At 44.2% G+C, this 23747-nt stretch overlaps 3 protein-coding genes across 4 annotated transcripts; 2 read left to right on the top strand and 1 right to left on the bottom strand.

The window, feature by feature from the left end:
* Positions 1 to 2: 2 nt before the first annotated feature.
* SOX30 (SRY-box transcription factor 30) lies at positions 3 to 7747 on the bottom strand. Its single transcript, XM_009904605.2, has 5 exons — positions 7321 to 7747; positions 5694 to 5933; positions 4196 to 4375; positions 2412 to 2904; positions 3 to 484 (listed from the first exon to the last, which is right to left on the bottom strand). The coding sequence occupies exons 1-5, from the start codon at positions 7640 to 7642 to the stop codon at positions 136 to 138; spliced, it is 1584 nt and encodes a 527-aa protein (XP_009902907.2). The 5' UTR covers positions 7643 to 7747; the 3' UTR covers positions 3 to 135.
* Positions 7748 to 8272: 525 nt separating this feature from the next.
* THG1L (tRNA-histidine guanylyltransferase 1 like) lies at positions 8273 to 13285 on the top strand. 2 transcript variants are annotated; one of them, XM_054168574.1, is made up of 6 exons: positions 8273 to 8466; positions 9443 to 9619; positions 10037 to 10206; positions 10921 to 11009; positions 11594 to 11701; positions 13026 to 13285. In XM_054168574.1, exons 1-6 carry the CDS (start codon positions 8273 to 8275, stop codon positions 13185 to 13187), a joined length of 900 nt encoding a protein of 299 aa, XP_054024549.1. In that variant the 3' UTR covers positions 13188 to 13285. The 2 variants fall into 2 exon arrangements, with proteins under 2 accessions (XP_054024549.1, XP_054024550.1); XM_054168575.1 differs by lacking the exon at positions 8273 to 8466 and having other exon boundaries at positions 9553 to 9619; positions 10132 to 10206.
* A 2776-nt stretch (positions 13286 to 16061) lies between these two features.
* Positions 16062 to 23671, top strand: LSM11 (LSM11, U7 small nuclear RNA associated). Its single transcript, XM_009904679.2, has 4 exons — positions 16062 to 16502; positions 20732 to 20871; positions 21615 to 21698; positions 23164 to 23671. The coding sequence occupies exons 1-4, from the start codon at positions 16082 to 16084 to the stop codon at positions 23566 to 23568; spliced, it is 1050 nt and encodes a 349-aa protein (XP_009902981.2). The 5' UTR covers positions 16062 to 16081; the 3' UTR covers positions 23569 to 23671.
* The last annotated feature ends 76 nt before the right edge of the window (positions 23672 to 23747 follow it).

Raw genomic sequence — 23747 nt, 5'->3', positions numbered from 1 at the left:
AGACTTCAAAATGACCTCTCCAGATCTCTCAAGCTACACAGATCTTCCATTGAACACACTGAAGTCAGTGTTGAAGAAAGCATTAATAACATTCTACAATATTTGATTTGTCTGGTTTTTAAGTTGGTTTTAAAATTACAGTTCTTGCAACAACTTTACTTCTTCCTCATCACTGTCAGTTACATTGACTAGGTGGATGCTGGAGGGAGATGAAGTGATTGACAAAACCTCCTCCAATACTTCAACATCCAGCTGTGGTAGAGGGCTGGAATACTGATCTGTGTTGCAGCTGCTGTGACATGGCACTGGTTCAAGGTTCTCATGTATATTCTCCTTTGGGTATTCCTTGAAAGGATAGCCTCTGCCTAAAGGTGAAAACATCACCTCCTGTCTTTGGTATCTGTCTTCATAAAAGCCAAGGCATTCAGGCACTGGGCTGGAGAAGTTCCCAAAGCCAAATGGAGGCCGGCTGAATGGACATGTGCTGCAATGAAAGAGATTGAAAGTTGGCTTTCAGAAATGCAGATTGCCTGGACATCCATTCAGCTAAGAAAGACACTCATGGTCTGTGCTAGTCAGCTCACCCTGTTGAAATACCCCAAACATGCAGATTTAAAAACCATGCCTAAATTAAATCGGGACCACAACCAGAGTCATGCACAGATTCCATAGCTGTGCACGTGCAGCTCTCCATGCCAGATACAGGCATGACAAGCACAAAAGTATTTATCAATGAAATAACACCATGGAAAACCCAGCATCTGATCAGCCTGCAGGATGATGACCAACATAGTCAGAATAGTAAAACAAATTATCAACAATCAGTTTGTGTTATTTCTGTGGCAGAGCTGGCATAAAATGCTCTTATCTCTTCTCTGAGTGAACTCTTGCATCTGTTACACTGCTATTGAACAGGAGGAGGGAATCCTTGTGCCCCATATGTGGTTGTCAATGTTACTGTTTAAAGAATGTGCAGTAATGAATTTTTAAAAAGCAGCTCCATAGTAGGTTGCAGGAAGTTACAGTGTCAGATGTAACTGTGTTCCTCTGGTGTCAGAAACTGGAATTCCTATTCTGATGCAGAATGTCAGGTATTGTAATTTACAGTGTCACAGAAATTGATTACATTGTTAAGAACACAAAGCATGTGAAGAAGTTACAGAACTCTACAGTGCAGACACTGTATGTCCATTGAGGTTTTGAGGAGATTGTTCACCTTCCTAAGGGAACATTTACAATGTATAAATCTGCATACATTCATTTGCACTGCCAGTGCCAGTCAGGAAATATTCTGAGTTTTGCGTATTTTCTGAGATTCTGGTATGCAAGAAACAAGTTTATAGGATTGTGGACTTATAAATCATTGGATTAGAAAGATCCTGGCACTAGCAGAGCTGCCAGCCTTCAGAAGTCCATTGATGTGTATGGACTCAGAACAGTCTTTTAGGGTACAAAACACTCCTTTTCCTCATCGGCTTCAAAAAGTGTCTCATTTCAGCGATCAAGGGCTAAGCAAAGTTCATGCTTAGCAGTTTGGGGAATATGTGTCCTGTGACCTCAAAACTAGAAATAACTTATACTGCACTCAGCAGCTCATAAAGTTCTTCTGAGTGTCATGAGTCATCATCAGCCTAATTTATGACCATGTAGGCTTGTTGCCACAGGAACATATTGGTTGTTGCTACTGGTAGGAATGAGCAGTGTATAAAGGGGCAGATTTTAAGTCTTAATAGCCGTAACAATTTGCTCTGCTTGATATTGCACAGCCATGAAAGAAAAGATGATGCCTTACAATGAATAAGCATCAGCAGGCCATCAGATGACTTGTTTTTGAGCAGCACATCTGCTGCTGGGAGGGCACTGATGCTTTCTGTGCATGCATAGCTTAGGAAATACACATGGGACAGTATGTGTTAGCTTGTAAATTCTTTGATTAGGTGATCTCTGATTGACTGCTCAGAGACTGCAGAGGAACTTATGTAAGAATTCTGAAGACATTTCCCACCAGGCTGGATTTCAGAAATACTGCTAGCTATGACAGCTGCAATCATAGTAGCTAGGAGACATTTCCCACACCTACTTTAATTCTATCCAATACTTTTTGAAATACATTTATACAATCTCTACCCAAGGCTTTTCTGCAGAGATCAACCGCACTTAGATGCATAAAGTAGAGAGAAAATACTTCTATTGACCGTGGTCTCGGGAGTGCCAATTACTGCAACAGTATTATGGAGCCCTCAGTAACTGGGCATATCGAATGGCAGGTCGGCAGGTCCCACCACCATAGCAGCTATAGGAAGGTAAGAGCATCTCTCTTTCTGAATGCTCCATCTGCTTTCAGTAAGTCAAAAGACTCTCTGCCTTTTGTAATTTGTTCTTACTGGTATTGAAATGAAGGGTTTCATTACCTTGAAGGGAAATAGTGAGGTCCAGGCACAATGTAAGGGTGGTAGAATGGAAACCGAGGAGGTACTCCAAACAGGCTGGCTGGCTGACCAATGGGAGGAGACTCATAGATATGTGAGGGAAGAAAAGGAGTAGCTTGGGGAAGAGGTACAGGTCTAGGAAACATGGGAAGCCCTAGGTACTCCTTTGGGGGCTCAATATTACAGACAGAAAATCTGCCGTTAGTGGTGGTTATGTTACTTGGGTTTCTGCTAAAGCTCTCAGTGAAAACTGGTGTAAGTCTCTTCGGAGAGCAACTGAGCCCAGATGATGCATTAAAAGTTTCTCTCTGAGCAGGTTCAGCAACATGCTGTGGTGAAATTACGGGGTACAGGGGTAGGGTTGGAGCTGGAACAACCACTGATGTGGTGCTTGTACTAGTAGTCTGGAAAAAAGTAATTGGACCAGCACGTTGAAGGGAAGGAGCTGGCAGACGGATGGCAGGAGGAGCCCCACCTTTAGGAAACAGAACAGTTATTTATTAGACATGAATGAAGGAAGAGACTTCATGAACAGCAGCATAACAAACCACAGCCAGAGACAACCATTTCCCCCAAAACACATTCTGTCATGACTTCCCTGCAACTCAGTCACACATCACTTGGTCTGCATGTATTCTGACAGATGGGTTTGGACCCACATTCAAGCTTCCTTCTACAGAAACCTTGGGAGAAGAAGGAACTCACTAGTGTGTGTTGAGGCTATGAGGGTGGTATGGGCTGTGTCTTCTGATATAGTCATAGAATGAGGCTGGTGTTTAGTGCCTGAAGCTCAGAAGACCTCCTAAATCTACCAGCTGAGTTGGAGTGAGCCAAATTCTTAACCAATATGTGTGGTGCCAAAGCAGCAGTGAGGAACAGAAGCCACTGTTAAAACATCCTGCTCTCCAGTATGTTTTCTTATGTTTCACCACGCTAATCTCTGAAACATTTTGCTGACCATACACTTGAATGTACATTTTTAAATCACACATCATCTCAAAAGGGCTGCCTTTATACAGGAAGATTTCAAAACACATTGCATAAGTATTTTTCAAACCCAACTACTTAGGCCAATAGTCTAAATTCTGAGTCAACAGAATTAATCTACATTTTTACAGTTTATATTTAAGAATAATTTCAACCAGAACAGGGTAGTAAACTCTGGAATGAAACACAGTAGCATCTGAGGACAACATAATGTTATAAAATGAAAACCAAGAATACTTTATTCAGTCAAATTTACAGATGGGTTTGAGAAAGGATCACATTACTAACTCAGAACTTCACCAGAACTAAGGTGAGTGTTCACTTTTATCTCTGAATATTACCAAACAGCATAAACAGGTATTTCATTTTCTTCTTCAGGTTTAGTAAGGCAGTGCTGAACACTACTGCAGTTAAGAGCTGGTGGGAGAAGATAGATGTCAGGTGGAGACAGAACAAGAAACAGCTGTAGCTTAACAGGAAGTGAGTGCTGAGTAATAGAGATACAAAAAGACCAAGAGAGAGCAGGAGGTAACCAGGAGCTACAAAGAAAATAGCAGAGACTTGTGGGCAGTGAAGATGCCAGAAGAATTTAAGAGGCAGCGGAAATAGTAGGTAGAGACTAGGAGGCAGAGGTGCAGTGCAGAGGAGAACCAACAGAAACAGTGGTGTCGGCAAAGACTGAGGGATTGTTTTAACTACATCTACACTACCATATGTATAACTTTTACTACAATAGATAAATCCTGAATTTTTAAAATAATTCACTACTGAAAACTCACAGACTGCATGTCCAATACTGGTCTGAACGCTGGGGATGACAACTGAACAAGCAGGTGGCTGGAAGGGACAAACGGCAGCTGGATTTGTAGGAAGGATGCTCTGAGAAGCGCTGGAAAACACAGCAGAGACAGGCAGAGGAAAACGCTTCCTTTTGCCTTGGCGTGGTTGATAAACCCAGCCTGTCAGAGATGGAAAAAAACCAGAAGATGCAGACATCCATTTCTGGGGATGGTCTCATTCTTCATGTCAAGCTATGATACCTGTAATCCTGTAGTATCTAAAACAAAGTAGACCAAAACCTGTTTCTATAGTCAATGGCAATACTCCTCTTGTTTCAGCGAGCTAGCAAATGGGGCATTTTATCAGAGGTGGAAATAAAATGGACATATTTGGGCATTGCTTTGTGTTACTAAATTGTTAACTGTGAGACAAAGAAGTAGAGAACAGGGGGGAGTGATGTGGCACAGCTGAGGGAAGCATGTTAAGGAGAACATGACACTGTACAATGAGCTCTCAGTGCAGAAGAAAGCCATGACTGTATTCAAAACAGAGACCTTTCCTGTTTCCTTAACCCATTCATTCTCACACACCTGTAAGTTACAAGATACAATGGAAAATAAAAACTACTAGGAATCCTATACAGATTTGGGAGGAGTTACATCCGCCTCTGACATAACACTAACCAAAGACTAACAGATGTATTCTGAATTGACAGTCTCAGTCTCTTACACAGACTAACTCTTAATGCCACATAAAAGGAAGCCTTTCTTTTTCTTTCTTGAAGGGTGTAAGAAGAGAGGGAGGGTGCTACTTTTTTCTTTCACTTGCTCGTGACAGATCAGTCAGATCTTGTCTAGCAGGATTAGACATAACCATGAATTAGCAGGAGTATGGTGACAGAGAAAGGACCACAACACCTGGTATCTCAACAGTTTTTGAAAGCATTCAGAGTACTTATGTTCTGGTTTACTGATCTGCACTGCTAGGGGTTAATTTGTTCAGGGTACAAGTTTTTAACTCTTTTGACAAAAGGCTGAGAAACGTCTTCCACACTTTTATTTGGGAATCCCACAGAATACAATACTCTTTACACTTCCTGGGGCATTTCCCTTTCCTGCTTCTAAGGAATGGATGCATGTGTCACCACAGGCCACCTGGACAGCTCTTTCTGGAGCATGCAAAATGAAGCAGCAAGCCATACTCACACTAAACTCACTATCTGGCTGTTAAAACTACTAAAGCATTCAGAAGAGCTGCTGTAGCTGTGGTGATCTAAGACCATAAGAAACATTAGAGGTTATGAAAGATGAAACATTGTTTTGGATGCTTAAAAAAATTAATGTGCATTCAGGCACTGGAAAGCTGACAGAAGGAGGGCCATGTGCTTGGCAGTTTTGTAATGTTTTTGGAACTCTCTTACTTGCTGTAATGAAAGAGATCCATTTCTCACTAAACCTTCCACTTCTAAAGCATTCATGTAAATAAATAGGTGTTTACCGGGAAACTCCTCTCTGTGCTTTTGTTTAATTTTATGAGCTTCATCATAATAGGGCTGCTTCTGCTCTTCAGTCAGTTTGCTCCACTCCAGTCCAAGCTGAACACTGATTTCTGCATTATTTGCATTAGGGTTGGCTCTCGCTAGGGCAGGCCGATGGATCCTGGCCCACACCATAAACGCGTTCATCGGACGCTTTACGTGGCCACTTTTGTCCTTGCCAAATGGAGTATCTGGCATTCCTAGGCAACAAAACCAGGAAAGACCATCATCTTCCAAGCAATAGAAGCAACACAAGTACATCAAGAGGGTATTTGGCAACAGTCAAAAGAAATCACTGCAGCTTTGGAACACACAAAACTCAGTGCCCATTTGGAAAACAGTTCCTAGAAACATATCAAAGGGTGAAGGAGTATCACAGAATCAGGGAATGGTAGGGGTTGGAAAGGACCTCGAATGATCATCTAGTCCAACTCCCCCGCCAGAGCAGAATCATCTAGAGCAGATCACACAGGAACACATCCAGGTGCGTTTTGAGTATCTCCAGAGAAGGACACTTCACAACCCCCCTGGGCAGCCTGTTCCAGTATTCCATCACCCTCACAGTGAAAATTTTTTTCCTCATGTTACATGGAACTTTCTAGGCTCCACTGACCTTCACTGAACCATGGCCTAACAAATAATTTACCTGCTCTGTTACATGCTATTAAAAACCCCCATATATCCCAAACACAAACCATATGGGACTGCTAAAACACTAGTTCAGCTTTCATTTGGCTAAATTGCTTTCTTATGAATTTAGAAACTTACACATTTATCAGCTAAACATTGTACAGTGTAGTTTGTCACTGCAAATTTGTCATCACCACCCAAACTATGGAGCCAAAGCCCCAACAATTCAGGGACCAGATCTGATGACCGTGTAACAGTTTAGTCCTACACATGTGCAGTTGCTGACTTTTCAGCTAAGGTTATGGTCCCACACCTGTGGGTTCTTCACCAAGGCTATGGCCCCACACCTGTGGGCTCTTCAGCTAAGGCTATGGCCCCACACCTGTGGGCTCTTCAGCTAAGGCTATGGCTCCACACCTGTGGGCTCTTCAGCTAAGGCTATGGCTGTGCTGAGTTTCTAGGGGGCTTGTGTTTGCTTTTTTCCTCTCACTTTTCTCAGATTAAGACACATTTTCCTGGAGGAACCTGTGGTTGCAAATGACTTGTTACATGACACCCAGCTTTGGCTCTTTGGAAACACAGATTTCATTTTAACTGAGCTAGTGGCATGATGAACCCACAACCCCTTACAACTGATCCCTGAGCAAGAATTTTCCTGAAAGGTAAAAGCCTTATATAGTCTTTTAACACCTCATTTTAAGACATTAAACAACTCTGTGTATCCCTGAACACTACAGAGTTTAGTGTAGTCAGGGAGCAAGTGGACAAAACTGCACTGATTTTAACTAACCACTGGAGAACTCTGTGCTCCCAACGTGATTATGTGTTATGCTGAAGAGGAAAGTTGTCTAGCAAAGGTTTTCTAACACAACCTTTCCCTTTGTGGTCTCCTATCTGGCAACCTGTCAGAACTGAGTGCCTCTTCCTGAACCCTGGCAAGCTCTCACAGCAGAATACCTGAATCAGAGGGCAGTACTGTGAGGGGCACATTTCTAGTTTCAATCTTTACTGGAGGTGCCAGTACAGGCTGTAATTTAAGTGGCATTTGTTTCTCTGTCACTTGAGTCACACGCATCAGCTCTGGTAGCACAGGGCCATGGATCTGTATGCGGGTCCCAGGAGGCAAGGGCTGGAGCACCATTGGAATCTTCCGATCTTCAGCGAGGATCCCAAACCCCTGACGCTGTTGCACTTTGATGGCATCAGTGCTGGCATGAGCAGGCCCACAAAGGGAGCCAGCCGGAGCATCCTCCCTTTTTGGGCCATCTCCCTTTTCCATCTTCACCCTCCAGGTCTCAGAAGCCACCTCAGGGGTTTCCACTTTGATAGCGCTCCAGGGCTTCTTTCCATTTTCCCACTCCTCCAGCACCTTCACCTCGTTCTGGCTTTCTACACCGCCCCATTTGTGGTCCCCATCTCTCTTGATGGTGCCGTGGGCCTCCTCTTTAACTGTCTCCGGGGCTGGGAAACACCTGAACCGGGCGCCTGACTCTCTCCTGTCCGGGGCATCTCCCACCTCCGGGTCGGGCTTCTCGACTTTGATTAATGGGACCTTAGCCTCCTCCTTCGGGGCGGGCGGCGGCAGTGGGGGGCGGCGGACGCGCGGGGGCGGTTTTGGGGGAGCCCTGGAGCGCAGCGGTCGCTCCCTCACCACCCCCTCCATCCCGCCGCGGCCGGTTGCCGCTTGCGGACGTTGGGCCAACGCTCGCCGCGGCCTCGCGCAGTCGTCCGCCAACCGCCGCGCACCGATCCCTCCTCGTGCCCCGGCGGCACAGCACGGCCGCCATGGGGACCGCTGGCAGAGCCGCCGCGCGCCAGCCACCAGCCGCGGGGCCCGCTGCAACCACAGAGAGGTCCGCCAAGGCGCCCAGAACGGCCTGCCGCTGCCGCTTCCGCTTCCGCCCTGGCCATGCTGGGCTGTTGGCGGGCTGCATCGGCCATCACTACGGGGAGCGGGTGGTGGGCGCCCTGCGTGTGCGGCCGCCGTCGCCTCTTCTCCATGGCGAAAAGTAAGTTCGAGTACGTGCGGGACTTCGAGGCGGATGACACCTGTCTGCCCAACTGCTGGATCGTGGTCCGGCTGGACGGCCGCAACTTCCACAGGTGAAGGCCGGGCGGGCAGCCAATGGCTGGGGCACTTATAGCGCTGTGGTTGCTATGGCGACGCCTCAGCGGGCGGGAGGAAGGACGGGCTGGGTATGGTGGGGCCCGTGAGGAAGCATCTGGGGCTGGGGTACTGCGGAGCCCGGGCTGGGTGCGACTAGTCCTTTGGTAGAAGTTTCAGCGGCCTCATGGCGCTGAGGATGCGAGCTCCGAGTGCTGTCGTGGGAAGAGGGATCCCGGCTGGTGCCTTGCTGTTTTTGCGGTTTTGGCTGTTCCCTGCGTGAATTCAGCAGGGGCTGTGGTTACTAAACCTCTTTTCCCCAATCCACACGAACCTTTAACTCAGCCTCTCCAAGTTACTGCGGGTGTTTGTTTTCAAGAGCCACGGGCGGCTTCAGAACCGTGCCTTCGGCAGGATGGTAGGGAAGTGATATACCAATGCCTTGGGTGTGCCGGGGGAAGGTCAGCAGCTGGTATACAGGGATATTTGTTTGCGTTTGGAATCAGCGGCCATATGACATTCACCTTTCTTTGGGATAAATAAGAGCACAGTTCTCTCGAGCGAGAGACTGGTCAGTGACACATTTTTGCTGGAGATTTGATCTCTTGCTCTGGTAAAGCTCTCAAGTTTTGACAAATTCATTGATAATGTTGCCCTTAACTGGACTGAGAATACAATAAGCCCCTGGAGAAAGTGAGTTTAGAAAAAGTAGTATTTGTCACACTTTTCCAAATGAAATATGGAAACCAGTCATTTTGCAAGACTGGTTAGTGTGAGATACTGATGGGAAGGAGAATGAGTTATGCAGAGTGTATAAAAAGAGCTATTTGTTACTACCTTTCATACCTGGAGGGATGTCTGTATCAGTATTGTGTTTGTGCCAGGATGCTGGAAATCAATATGTGAGGAAAATGAATGGATTTTTATTTTAGTAGCTTTTTAAGGGATTCTTACTCAACCACTTTTGTTTTAAAGGTTCTCTGAGCAGCATGAGTTCAAAAAACCGAATGATGAGCGTGCTCTTCAACTGATGACCCGGTGTGCCCAGACAGTGATGCAAGAATTGGAGGATATTGCTATTGCTTATGGACAGAGTGATGAATATAGTTTTGTTTTCAAGAAGAAGAGTAGATGGTTTAAAAGAAGAGCAAGGTAACAGCTGCTTTGATATGGAAGTGAACTTGTTTTTAACATCACTGTAATTCTTTAGATTTGCCTTTATTTTGCACACAGAAGTAGGACTGTATTTGGATGCACACATGACAGTTAGTTGAGGTTCTTCATATGAACTCTTTGCATGTGATCTTTCAGGAAAATATGCTCAGTGGTGCAGAGAGTTTTTAAAAAGTTTTGATAAAGCAAATGATGTTTTAACAAAATGTTACCACACCAAATCTCTTTCACTTGATTCTCAGTACTTCTGTTCTTCAAAGACTATGCTGTTGCTGCTCTGTTAGTCCATTATTTAAGAAATGCTGCCCTCCACCAGACTTACTGATAACTCAGATAATCACAGATACATAGTAATACATATTTCTTTCTTTTTTCCTTTTGCTTTGTGTTTGCAAGTAAGTTCATGACCCATGTGGTCTCCCAGTTTGCCTCAAGTTACGTTTTTTATTGGAAGGATTACTTCAAGGACCAGCAGCTTCTGTACCCACCAGGCTTTGATGGACGAATTGTGTTGTATCCCAGCAACCAAAATTTAAAGGACTACCTGAGCTGGAGACAAGCAGATTGTAAGCATTTCTTAAAAATGGAGATTTGTGCCCTTAGTTTTCTTCCTCTCCAAATGGAAATGCATTTAGTGCAAGTGTATTTGTATGTAGGTACCAGGGAAAGAACAGCAGACAGGGTGGTGGTTTTAAATACATAACATTTCAATCATATTGGGCTTTATATGAACACAGAATGTTGGCTGAAATTATGAGTCTTTGGGCTGTAGTTAGATTTGTTACATTCTGGGAGTGAATTCAATACAGAAAACATTAGAATTATAAATAAACTGAATCTATTATTTTCTGTGCCCCACATTTGTTTAGCCAAGGTAATAATCTCTGGTGAAGAGATGTGAGTGTTCAAATTCACACCATGTAGCAATCAAAAGTGCTCTATCTTCCATACTAGAATAGACCATTGGATTTTCTTTCCAGGCTTTGTTTAGTACCTAGTCCCTGCTGCTCAAATAAAGATAATTTATTTTACATGTAAATGCCCTTCATGCTCTGCACTGCCTTTTCAGAGTTATAATGAAATGTATCTTGTAGTCATTCTTCCCATAAGCAGTACCTTCAAAATTGATCAGAAAGATTGTATCTTCTCTAGCAACTGATACTATTAACTCCTCTTTAATCCTGGCTGTTTCTTGGATACAATTCTGGAAACAAAGCTGGTTTTTTTCCTTAGTAATCATTCTACTAAATACTCTTTCTCACTCTTTTTTTTTTCTGTAGGCCATATTAATAACCTTTATAATACAGTGTTTTGGATGCTTGTACAGCGAAGTGGTTTGACACCAGTGCAAGCACAGGATAGGCTCCAGGTAAGAGTCTCTTCAGGTCATGTTTTTTTTCCAGCTACAAAGAAAGTAGTTAAGATTTGCAAACTGGAATCTTGCTTCCCCAGCAGCACTGTTTGGCTTGTGTTCTTATAATAATTCTGTGGCTGTAGATTCAACAACTTCTTGAATTGTCTCTGTGTCAGTACAATTAGCAAATAGTATATTTCTTGTCCAATATTGGCAGAATTTTAATTTCTTAGTTAGCAAGTTCAGAGAGAAACATCATGTAAATGTCCAGTATCCTTATGCACTAAGTACAGTAGCAGGATTCAGCTGCTATTTCTTTCTAGTCCCTTCTGTAGTATTTTGTCTCATTGTGCAAACTTCAGCAGATATTTCTGTTTTCTCCTGGAGTCTGCTGAATTTCTTCTATTTGTCTTGAAAATGTAATAAAAAGCCTCTCTACTTTTACTATCTTCATTTGGCAGTAGTTCTTCTGTTGGGAGAGATAATTAACCCTTGTAATGTAAAGGTGAAAAAACTGTCTTAATGTCAATATTCAGCCGTCTTCTACCCTAATGATTCAGTTTGTTTATTTGTTTTCTATACTTCTAATTTGCTCTCAGGGTACTTTGGCTGGAGATAAGAATGAAATCTTGTTTTCTGAATTCAACATCAATTACAACAATGAACCTTTGATGTATAGAAAAGGAACTGTCTTAATATGGCAGAAGGTAAAAAACTGTATTACCACATGCTTCATGCTTGTGTTTAAATAGGTGCACTGTGATGTTACAAGCTACACAAGTCTATGGATAAATGTATTTGAAAACTAACCATAGTTACCACATAAGGATGTGTATGATGACTAATTGTTTTGCAGGTGTTTTTTTGATGCTTGTGTCTGTGAGCACAGTAGAAAGTCTAGTCAGTGATGTCTAGCTCAGATCTGAACTGGGACTGTTGAGGCAAAATGTTAATCAACTAATGCCAATGTATATGTAGAATTTCATAAGACTGATGTATTTGATAGATAAATCTCCCGTGTATAATGAATCATACAGTTGGCTCCCTAGTGTTACCAGCTTTGACAATTAAGGAAGTATTCTGCTTCCTGAAAAATTACATTTTAATGACTGTTGTCAATTTGATAAATCAGGGTCTCTGCCAGGCACTTCACAGGACTAGATTCCAAGTATTTCCACTGCAAAGGAATTACTTCTGTTCAGCAAAGTAGCTCAAGCTCATAGTATGGTTTTACTCTTTTTCTATTTCTGTAAAGGGGCATGCTAAGGATTGCAGCTATTAGTGGGGAATTCTTTTTAATGGTAACTTGCAAATGTTCATGCTAGGATTACATCATTGATACAGAATTAGTGAAAGAAATTCCTATCCTGTATTTTGTATGAGATGAGACCCCAGAAAATCATAAATGTTTATGACCTTAGTGTCCTTCTGTACTATAAGATCTTAGCTAGAAATATCATAGAATGGCTTAGGTTGAAAGGGACCTCAGAGATCATCTACTCCAATTCCCCTGCCATGGGCAGGGATGCCTCTCAGCTAGACTTGGTTGCCCAAGGCCTCATCCAGTCTGGCCTTAAACACCTCCACAACCACTCTGGGCAACCTATTCCAACATCTCACCACCCTTGTACTGACTATGTGTGTTTTGTGTTACGAGGATCCCTGAAAACATATTCCACTTGTTTTTTATGCTTTTTGTTTGGTTGTTTTTTGTTAATTGTAGACATTTCTGAGGTTTCTCATTTGCTTTAGCTCCAGATTAGATGTTGTACTTTATTCAAGAACACTTGCAAGCAGTTATATGAATTGGCAGATAATTTCTTCAAGCCATGTGATGATGTCACACAGTTTCAACTGCTTGTGTGTTAGTCTTTGATTTGAGAATTGACTCTCTTTCAAAAGACGCAGTGTTCAAATTCTGTGGTATGCCATATGATTGGTAGTTGCTTTTGTTGTAGCTTTGCTTCTTGTCCATTTGTGAATCCCCTCTGGAGTCCTGCATGTCTGCTAATGTGTCAACTGTATTTTCAGATTAATGAAGTCGTGACTAAGAAAACAAAACTGCCAAAGGAAGCAGAAGAGAAGGAAGTTGAAGTGACCCGGGCTAAGACTAAAGTTGTTCCCCTGCACTGTGACATTATTGGGGACCAGTTCTGGGAGGAATATCCTGAGATTCTGTCTGAGGATAGCTGATACCTCTAATGAGCATTGACTGGTAGTTTACATTTTGTTCTGCTTGGGTTGCTGACAAGTGAGGAGTGTCTGGCAGGGTTAACTTGTACCTGGCTGCAACAGCTGAGTTGGTTTTAGCACTGTTGTCCCCTGAAAAAAAGACACTGGTATGTTGTCTCACACACAAGGATATGCCCATATGGAAAATCTACAATCACATAATCTTTTGAATGTTCAGATCTCCTTATAAATTAAGACTGCTCCTTCCTTGTACTTGCATATTTGTAGTAAAAGCACCCATACATTTTGTGCATTTCTATAGCATTTAAACCATGAGGTATTCTGCTGAACTGCCCAAGTATAAACAAGTTTGCATCATTGAACAGTTAACAGCAAAGGAGAAAGTAATTCTTGACTTTAGTTTCAAGTGAGATGGACCAGAATACTGCAATTGACATTTAGTGTTAAATCTCAAGGCCAGTGTGTTCAGTGACAAATTGTTCAACTGCCTGGTATCTCTGATTCTCACAGGAAGGAAATGGGGTAGCCCAACAGTTTCCTGTGATTGATTTTCAAAGCCCTTGTCAAATGTGCAGGGGTTTTATACTTTTTAAAAATAATAAAATAACAATAATTTATTCCCTGCTCTGTTTATTAGTTGGCTTTTCTCATTCCTGGGACTACTACTTGGTTGAAGTTCCAAGCAGTGCAGTTAACCATAAAGCTACAGTACAGACATGAATTTTGTTAGGACATGGGTAGACACTGTGGTGTCATCATCTGTAGCCTGAGAAGTTATCTCCTGCTGTGCAGTTAAGTGGAAGGTAGCAATGCTGGGGAAACAACCTATTTCAGTACAGAAATACAACTATCATGGTATAAGGGGTATTTATAAGGATACTTTTACTCCTTTTAACCACAGTGGTTTCCAAATCATGGTGCTAGAACAGTAATAGGGCAGGCTGTTGCTAAGGGAGAGATAGTCAGCAGTTGGGATTGGCCATAAAAATGGAAAGCAAGGATCAAATGTGACTGAAGAAGTGTACTGCGTTAGTTTCCCAGGAATTTGTGTAGCAGCCTACTCTCTGTTCCCTGTTTTCTTCCCTCAAGAAGAATTTACATGTTAAGAAGATGTATATTTTGGAGGTTTGGGTGTTTTTTTTTTAATCACTAAAGAGGTAGTGATGTAATTGACTACTTTGTAATTTCTTTCTGAGAAAAAACACTGAGTCTGTGCATTCATAATAGCACAGGGCTTCCTTTCTACTGCTGTGTGCTAATACCTGCAGTTAAGTACATGCAATAACAGCATGCATTTCATTTTGAGTCTGTAGAATGGGCTGTGTAATTCCCAGGAAGAGGAGATGAGGGTGAGAGCATGATTCTGAATGACTCATTGCACCACCAAGAACTTCCTGTCTATCTGTCTGGGGATTTTGTCTTGTAAACACAAATATCGTTTAGATGACTTTGAAGTGTCATCTATGATTATCTGGTGTTGGACTTTGGACATTATATATTAAAGCAACTGTTCCAGAGGTGATAACTTTTGGATTTTGCAGCATGAGTAAAGATTAAAAAAAAAAAGTGGCAAATATGATTCATGCTTGGATGTTAATATATTAATATCACCTATCACCCAACACCATCTAATCAACTAAACCATGGCACCAAGTGCCCCATCCAGTCTCTTCCTAAACACCTCCAGTGATGGTGACTCCACCACCTCTGTGGGCAGCACATTCCAATGGCCAATCTCTCTTTCTGGGAAGAACTTCTTCCTAACATCCAGGCTAAACCTCCCCTGGTGCAGCTGGAGACTGTGTCTCAAGTATATGTAGGGTTATGATCATATGTATTATGACTACTTGATACATAAATGTATTGTAGAATGTACATACATTGTGTGTGTATAAAAAAAAGTATCTGTATTAGGTCTTTGATCCTCAGAGTGTTTTCTAATTCACTCATCCTTACAATAGTATGTAATAAGTAAACATACCTGTTTATATATGGATGCAGACCTTTAAACCAAGATAGAAATTGTGTGTACAGCCATGACTTTTAATTTGTATTAATGTAAATGACAGAGAAATTTACTCCTCCTGGTACCCTCATGCATGAAAAGTCGTATGTGACTTTGTAGGGGAAATCTTCTCAAAGTTCAGGAAGCAAACTGGTGTTAGTGGCACACAGCACCTGTGTCCTGTTTCTGTAGCTGCAGAAGCCCCATACTGTGACCCACAGAAGAAATAGGTGTTTCCTCTGAAGCTGGTCCACAGCCTCTCCTGTTGCTGTAACAGGAAGCATTAAGTGTATAGGAACCCGTTAGGAAAGGTTAGTGGTGGATGGTGGAATCCGCTACAGTAAAACCACTCTGCAGCATTAAAACAGTTGCCCTGCATTCTTCTGAGAAACGTTTCTGCACTGTATAACCTTTTACAGGTTAAACCGGAAATAATATCGCAACCACGTTTTAAAAGGCAAATTACATCGCAACCACCTTTTGCGCAGGAGCCGTGTCATTGCTTGGGGACCAGGCAAGGTGGCCTCTGGTCCCTGCTCGGGGCAGCACTCCCAGAAGAGCCGGGGGCGCTCCGCGGGGGGCTGCAGGGGAAGGCCTCAGTACAGCGACCAGAGGTGGAGCTGCACCGTAACTTCAGATGTAGCCACGAGGGAAGCCACACCAATACCGGAGGATCTGCTTTGCCGGTGTGTCTTCCCTGTCATGCCGTGGGCGGAGCAGCTCCACCTCTCGGAGCCCGTCTCGGGCGGTGCTCCGCGGCCTCCCCTCCCCGTGCTGTCCTTGCCGCGCCGCCCGGACCTTCCTTAGCTGGCGGGCCCGCGGGGACTCGCCGGGCGGTGCGGTAGCGGCCCCTGGCGGTGGCGGGCTGGGCCGCTGCCCGCAGCCTGCCATGGAGGAGGACGAAGGGGCTGCGGGAGGCGCGGAGCAGCGGCGCCGCCGGCCGGGGGCCGAGCGCTCCCCCAGCCCCAGCCGCCTGGATGTGAGCTCCAGCCGTTTCGACCCGCTGCTGGCTCTCTACTCTGCCAACACGCCGCTCCCCTTCCCCGCCGCGCCCTGCTTCAACAACCTCGCCGAGTACGAGAGCTTCCAGCGCGGCCTGCTCCGCCCGCGCGGTCGTCGTGCCGCTCCCTCCCGCCGCGGCCCCTCCGCCTCCCGCGCCGCCCGCCGCGGCCCGCCCGCCGCCGATCCCGAGCGCATCCAGCGCCTCCGCAGCCTCATGGTGAACGCGGGCCCCGAGCAGGAGGCAGCCGAGGGCGGCACAGCGGCCCGGCGCCGGCGAGCGCCGCGCAACGTCCTCACCAGGATGCCCCGTAAGGGCGCGGGCGGGAGAACGGCCTGAGGGAGCGCGGCCCGGCTGGAGGGGAGGTGGGGAGAGGCGACAGCTTGAAGGGTGCTGGGGTGGGTAAGGGGAGAGTGGTGGGGGTTGGAGTATGGGTTGAGGAAGCGGCCTGAGGGTAGAGGAATGTCGGAGGGTGTGAGGGCGTGGGCTGGGCCCGCCCTGGGTGCGGGGTTGAGGTGAGGTGGAGGGATGCGGGCTGGGCCCGGATGTGGGGTTGGGATGCGGTTTAGAGCAGTTAGGAGGAAGTGGTTGGGTGACGGCAGGGTGTGCGTTGCTCAGAAGGATTGACGGACTTCGGGTGGAAGATGGTAACTTGCGTGTGAGGTGTAAGACTGTAATACTGTGTGTAGAAAAGAGGAATAGTGTGTTCCACAGAACTTCTTACGTTGACATCCTCATCTGTTACTTGGTTAGTTACATACATCCTCTTGATTTTGAGGAAGAAGGATGAGAAACTGCTCTGCTTTCAAAAGCTCTGTTCTTAAACCAGGGATGGGGTTGGAGCCTGACCAGCTTCTGGTTAAATCATAACTGCAACACGCGTCTGTACCACACTGCTATATCTTGGTTACTGAGTGTGCATCCTAGGGACACAAACAGTGCTGGCATTTCTAGTAACATGATGGTAGAACAGTGGATTGAGGTGGATGACAGCTGTGTGTTACTGAGTTCATCAGCTCTTGATGATGGTACAAGTTGCTTGTATATCTTTATGTATGCACTCAGGGTAATAGCCTCTATGTGTAAAGGGATGCAGCTCGTGCATCTACATCAAGACTCAGATGGCATTGAGGTGTAGCTTTAGTGCACTTAGTTAAAAACACTGGGTTTAGGACTCCAAGTATCTCTTCTAGTCACTGGCATCACCTTAATGTACATATCATAAAACATCAAAGCCCAGAATGTTCAATTCTGAATGCCCAGGGCAGAACTTTCTGACACCAAAATGTATTCATTGCCATAGGTGCTGCAGGGTGACCTTATTGCTCTCTACAACTACCTGAAGGGGGGTTGTAGACAGGCAGAGGTTGGTCTCTTCTCCCAGGCAACCAGTACCAGAACAAGAGGACACCGTCTCAGGCTGCGTCAGGGGAGGTTTAGGCTGGAGGTTAGGAGGAAGTTTTACACAGAGAGAGTGATTGCCCACTGGAATGGGCTGCCTGAGGAGGTGGTGGGGTCGCCGACGCTGGGGGTGTTCAGGGCGAGGCTTGACAGGATGCTTGGTTGTATGGTTTAGTTGATTAGGTGGTGTCGGATGATAGGTTGGACATGATGATCTCGAAGGTCTCTTCCAACCTGGTTAATTCTATTCTATTCTATTCTAAATACCATGTCAAATCAGCAGTCTGCTCAAGTATAGAGGTTCTGTTGGTGTGGGGCTTCCAAAAGTTAACCTTAATTATTGATTTAGGATCTTAATATAAAATATCTCTGTTTGGATTACTGTGATGGAAATGGAAAAAAGAACAAAAACACCTCTGTAAAAGTGAACTTTAATGGTGGCCTAGCAAATAAATAACAGGCTTCCATTGAGAGCATGCATTGAATATCCAGAAGTGTAGGGCTGGGCAGCATGGACTTTGAAGACAGACAACTGACTTAGGAAGTGTTATTCAGCAGTCTGGAGAGTTTTAAGAATAATTTATAGCCATAATTGTGTGCTTTGCCAGTAAACAGGAGGCCTGTGCACTGCAGGTGAGCCAGCATTTGAAACTTGGATTCTAAGATGGTAGCTGCCTTTGAAAGTAATGGTGATGCATGGTTTGCTGTGATCTGCAGCTGTGATGCTGTGCTGCCAGGCAGCTGTGACAAGGCACAATGTGCTCCTTAATGCAGTGGATCAGTGATGTAAAATGGAGCCAAAAATTTCCCTGTCATGAGGGAAATTTTCACATGTAGCCATGGAAGTAGGAGGGAAGCTACTTTAGTGGTGCCTCTTTTGGATAGGTTCAGGAGAAACTGTTCATCATTACTTTGCATTTACCAAGGGGCAGAGAACTCCTGTGCAAGTGGTTACTGCAGAAAGGCCTTTGATAGTGTTTTGAGCTGCTTTGACTGTTCTAACTTGCTTTGCTTGTTTATGTTGTTTAAATCTTGCCTCTTAATAAAGTCTACCCTGAGGGCAGGGGGCTGAATTTAACCAGAGTTTGGGTTTTTGTTTTCTCCCTCCTGGGGTGCTTGCCCTCTGGCTTACAGTAGTTTTCTAGTCATTCTTCAGAATTCGTGTGCTTATTATATACAACTAAGGATTGGAGTTGAGTACAAAACAAGAGGCAGCTGCTCTTTTATCTGTGGATTGAAAAAGTGTTAATACTGGTACTTCACAGCATCCAAAGCCATGGGCAAACCTAGCTGCATGCAGAGCTGGGTCATTGCAGGCTTTGATGCTTGCACAGGAGATGTGTTGGGAGAACAAATTCCTTGTGTGGCTGTTTTTATTTTTTCAGAGAGATGGATGTTAAATTGTTGGAAACTTTTGGGATGATGTGTCCTGCCTTTTTGTTCAGGTGAAGCTGGAGGCTTGCTCTGGTGAAGCCAAAACCTTACACACCAGGGAAGAGTGGGAAGATTTGGTAGAGCTGTGAAGTGGTGTTTTCCACCGGGCCTAATGCAAAGGTGTCGTTGGAAATAGACTGTACTTGGATTTTTAGAAAGAGTTTTAAAAGCCCTTGTGTGAAGGGAACACTGGATTCTAAAATAGGAAAAAGGATCTGGATGTAAAATGATGCTGCAAATTCTTAGGGTTGGTTATAAGAAATACTGTTGGCTGATTCATAGCATCAGTCTGATGTAGTGATGGTGTTATCTGGGTTCCTGTGATGGACCTCTGCATTCAGAACGTTAGTTTGTCATCAGTTTGGCTGAAGAAGGCACAGAGACCCATGAAAAGGCCTTCCTCACGAGCAAAGCTGAGGGCTACTGAGACAGCTTATCTTTATGTGACAGCAATTTTCTCCAGCAAACCACCTGGAGAGAATCATAGAATCAATAAGGTTGGAAAAGACCTCCTTATTGAGAGGGCTGACAAGAAGACAGTAGATCTCAAAAAAATAAATGTGATTAGGTTACTTCAGAGGAAAATGCTTTGGATTTCCCTGCTGTGGCTAAGATTTGCCACGCAGCCCAGTGCTGAGGATCTGCTGCTATGTGATGACATTTTACACTCAAGGATTCATCTTCTAGTGTGCAAATCAAACCTTGATAATGTAGTTCCTTAAGCACAAGGAGAGAGATCATCTCTGACTCATATACTCAATGAGTGTGAAGAACTGTGTGAGATTTTAGATTCTTAGTAAGAATTGTACAGCAGTCCCAGGGCTATGTTTGCACAAGCAAATGGGGAGCTGTGATTTTACCACTGTAACAGCTTTGCCATGGTGAGGGTGGATGTTGTGAAGTAAATAATAGCTACCCCTCTAGGTAATTTACCCTTGCAGAGATCTCTAGTGTGCAGATAAGGCTTGTGTGTGCCAGGTAAGCTTTATGTTTTACTGAATTCCTTTGAGTTTGTATTGACTAAAAGCAGCATTTTTCTGTGCTTTAGTGTTGGTTTCATTGGTGGCAGCTGCTTACAGTCATTTTATTTCTGTGCCAAAGACTTGTACATCTTTGAAGGGTATTCAGCTGGCTGCTGAAAGTCCTAATTAAAACAATCCATTTTCATCAATTTAAACAGATCCAATTGAGTTAGTTGAAGAGCTTTGAGTCATTGTTTCAGAAATCTCCTTGAAAAGAAATGGACCACATTTGATACAATACTATCTTAACAGAGGGTAACTAAACTGAGGTAGCCTTCACTAGGCATTTGTCTTCTCTGCAGAACTCTCCCTGCCTGTGTGAGCTCTCTGAACCACTTCTATTTGATACCTAGTGTGGGTTTGTTTTTTAGAATGTAGCAAAGAGATTTTTCAGCTAAGGCTGATTTGTCTGTGGGTTATGAAAGCAAAACCTTCATGTTTTCCAGAGTCTTTGCTGCTCCCACTGTGAGAAGAGTTTTGATGGGGTAGTGATTACAACTGCAGCCCATTGCTTTTCTCTAGGGCTTCTGATTTCTGTTGCTGTGAAGACGTTGTACCAAGATCTGCCATACTTCTGCACAGAGTAGATTTCTTTATCTCATTCATACATATGCATGTGTATATCTATATCTATCTTTTAACTATATTGTGTTGAAGCCCAGTGATTCTCTTTCTGTTTTAGTCCATGAAGGCAGCCCTCTGGGAGAACTTCATCGCTGTGTCCGAGATGGTGTAAAAATCAACGTCCATATCCGCACTTTCAAAGGGCTTCGTGGAGTCTGCACAGGGTTTTTGGTTGCATTTGACAAATTCTGGAATATGGTAATTATTTTTCCAGCCTTTATTTAGAACTGCTGTATGGAAAATGTGAAATTTGCAACAGGTGTAAGCAAACTACATTTTGAGAAGGTTAATCATGTTTCATAAAGCTAATGCGCTCTGGCAGTTAGTGCTGGCTTTCAGGCGTAAGTGGTGCTTGGTGTGGGATTGCTACATCTAAGAGGTGCCTCGCCATTTTAGATTGGTTTTAGGTGAGAGGGGAGCTTTGAAGAATTCCCAACATCTCCAAAGGTTTGTATAAGAACACAGAAAGGTGTGATATGAAGAGTAGCAGAAACTTCCAAAGTTTTCTCTGTAAAATCCAATCTTACAGTGGTAGCCACTACTATTGTGTTTTTCTTGTGTTGGTTTTTTTTTCTGGGGTGTGAGTGGCAAAAGCTTCTCCTTGTGTTCTACCTCATAAGATCTTAAAGAGAATGGATAGAAAATCAGCTATTAAGTATTTGTGAGCCTGGAGCTGTGGAAAGTTTGGAAATGGTGTGTGGGGAAAGGATTTTGCAGGCAAGGCTCACAAGAATTTTGAAAGTTGTACAGAATGGATGCTAGGCTTGGCTGTTGCTTTTATACCTCAGTACAACTTAGATGATTAAGAAGCCAGCTCCAAAGCGCAGCTTGTCCTAGTTTGAGTTTTCCCTCAGAACATAATTTCATAGTGCTGTGACACAGTCCAAAACTTCCTTATGTTTTCTTTTAATTTTGACCTTTCCATTTCTGTTATCTTCTAGGCCCTGACAGACGTGGATGAGACATACAGGAAACCAGTAATGGGCAAAGCTTTCTATGCAGAGCCTCAGCTCACACTAACCAGGGTAGGTACCCATCTCCTTTTTCTTTTGCCAGTATTTCCTTTTTCAAAGCAGTAGAAGTGGAGCATTGATTGGAAAATTATATTTACATTTGAATGTTTAACCTTCTTTTATTACAGATTACTCCAAAATAACTGGGGAGGGGGGAAAAAACGGATTTCCTGATCTTTTTAAAGTGCTTTGGCCATAGCTCAGTGTTACAGAAGTTCTACTTTAGAGCTTCTACTCTCAGATCACAGTTGCTGCCACTGCTTAGTGCAATATACTGACCTTCTATAAGCTCAGTGCATGGTTTTTGATGTGTTTGTTCTGTGGATTTTTTTCACCTGTGGCTGATAGAGTCCATGCTTGTCCTGCCAAGCAGCTTGGCTGTGGTGCTGACACTGATGGACCAACAGTCTATGTCTGCAGCCAACGACACAGTGCATTGCCTTGGTCACTTGAACTTCTAGGTGCTATGAAGCCCAAGATTCTTCATCTTGCACCAAAGCAAGACACTTTGTAGGATCCAGCTGCAAAAAAAACCAAAAACCCCCAAAACAAACCAAAAAAGGATGTTTATGAAGTTAAGAACTGAGGAGATGATAGATGAACTTCTGAACAATGAAGGAGAAAAACTGCGGTAGGGCTGTTCCTGTTGAATGGCATAGCTCTGGGCCTTTTGAACATCAGAGAAGCATCACAAAAACTTCTAAACAGTTTCATTGTGAGGAATTTACTTTCAGATTCCTGCCATTTAAATCTCTTCTGATAGACCCCACCCTTCCTTTTTTAAAGATCAGTTAAAAATAATCAACTTGTCATTGTTCCTTTAGCTCACTCTCACAGGGCCTGGCTTTCCATCCTGTTGCTGGGAAGGGACAGGCTGAGAATCCTTTTCTTTTGTCAGTATTTTGTAAATGTTTGCCCTCTGCCAGAATGAAAAGCAGCCCCCTGTGTTCTTAGATCAATGAGTCCATACGGTGCTTTGGGTCTGCTGCTATAGCCTTTGTCTCTTGTTTGTGGTCCTCTCACTTCCCAAAATGCCCACATGGCATCTTTCAGTCTGGGGGAACACAAAAGGTCCATAATTTTTCAAGCATACACTCCTTGCTGATTGAGGCCCCTTACAGGGATTCATGTCCTGCTTTGAGGTGGCCCCTTGTCACAGGCGTTCTTGTCCTGTCTGAGGACACAAGCATGGTACCTTTCTGTTCCTGACCAAAGCTGAATGCTACTGCCCATCAGTATTGCTCCCCAGCTTAAATTTCTTGGTGCACGCATGCACATGCAAGAGATCTGTTCACTTTGTGTCACTGTTTGACTTTGGCAAGAGAGCAAAGTCTTCATTGCTGGGAAAGGTTCTCCACTGCTTGTGCATTATGAGCTCTGATTCGGGACCATAAACGCAAATGCTCCATAGGAATGCTGAGCAAGCAGCCTCTCTGCTTTCCTGAACACAGTGATAAACACAAATGTTCTCTTACAGCTCTTTGATAGACTCAAACTGCAGGAGTCCTCAGCGAAGAAAGGAGCTGACTCAAAGACTGCTTCAGAGGAGCTAGCCCTGACAAAGGACTCTCAGGCGCTGGGATTGAAAGCTGGATCAGGACGAGGGAGAGCAGAAGATGAGCGCGAGAGGCAGAAACGCCTGGGCAGAGCCGGAGAAAAGAAGATGCCAGGTGACACTTTGCATCTGGCTGCCAGAGGTGAAGCTGATGTGGGCAGCGGGACTGCCCACACAGAGGGTGCCAGTGCTGGGGGCGCCCGTGCAAGAAGCCAGTCACGGAAGAAAAGGCGGCCCAAGGTGGATTATCAACAGGTGTTCACACGCCACATCAACCAGATTTTTATTCGAGGAGAGAATGTCTTGCTTGTCCATTTAGCACATTGAATTGGCTGAGCCTTCATCAGTGTATGTATTTGATAGCATGAATTGCTGCTGCAGCTCTCGTTGCTATTTAGTGTTCTTGTTATGTATGATGGTACTGTGACTGGTTTCCCATTGGTAGGGGAAATAATTGTTACTGGAGCAGCCTGAGCCAAAGGGACTCTCCTTGGATCTCTCTTGGG

The sequence above is a fragment of the Dryobates pubescens genome, chromosome 16 (assembly GCF_014839835.1).
Source record: "Dryobates pubescens isolate bDryPub1 chromosome 16, bDryPub1.pri, whole genome shotgun sequence".
Taxonomy (NCBI): Eukaryota; Metazoa; Chordata; class Aves; order Piciformes; family Picidae; genus Dryobates; species Dryobates pubescens.
This window is presented reverse-complemented; position numbering and strand designations above follow the sequence as displayed.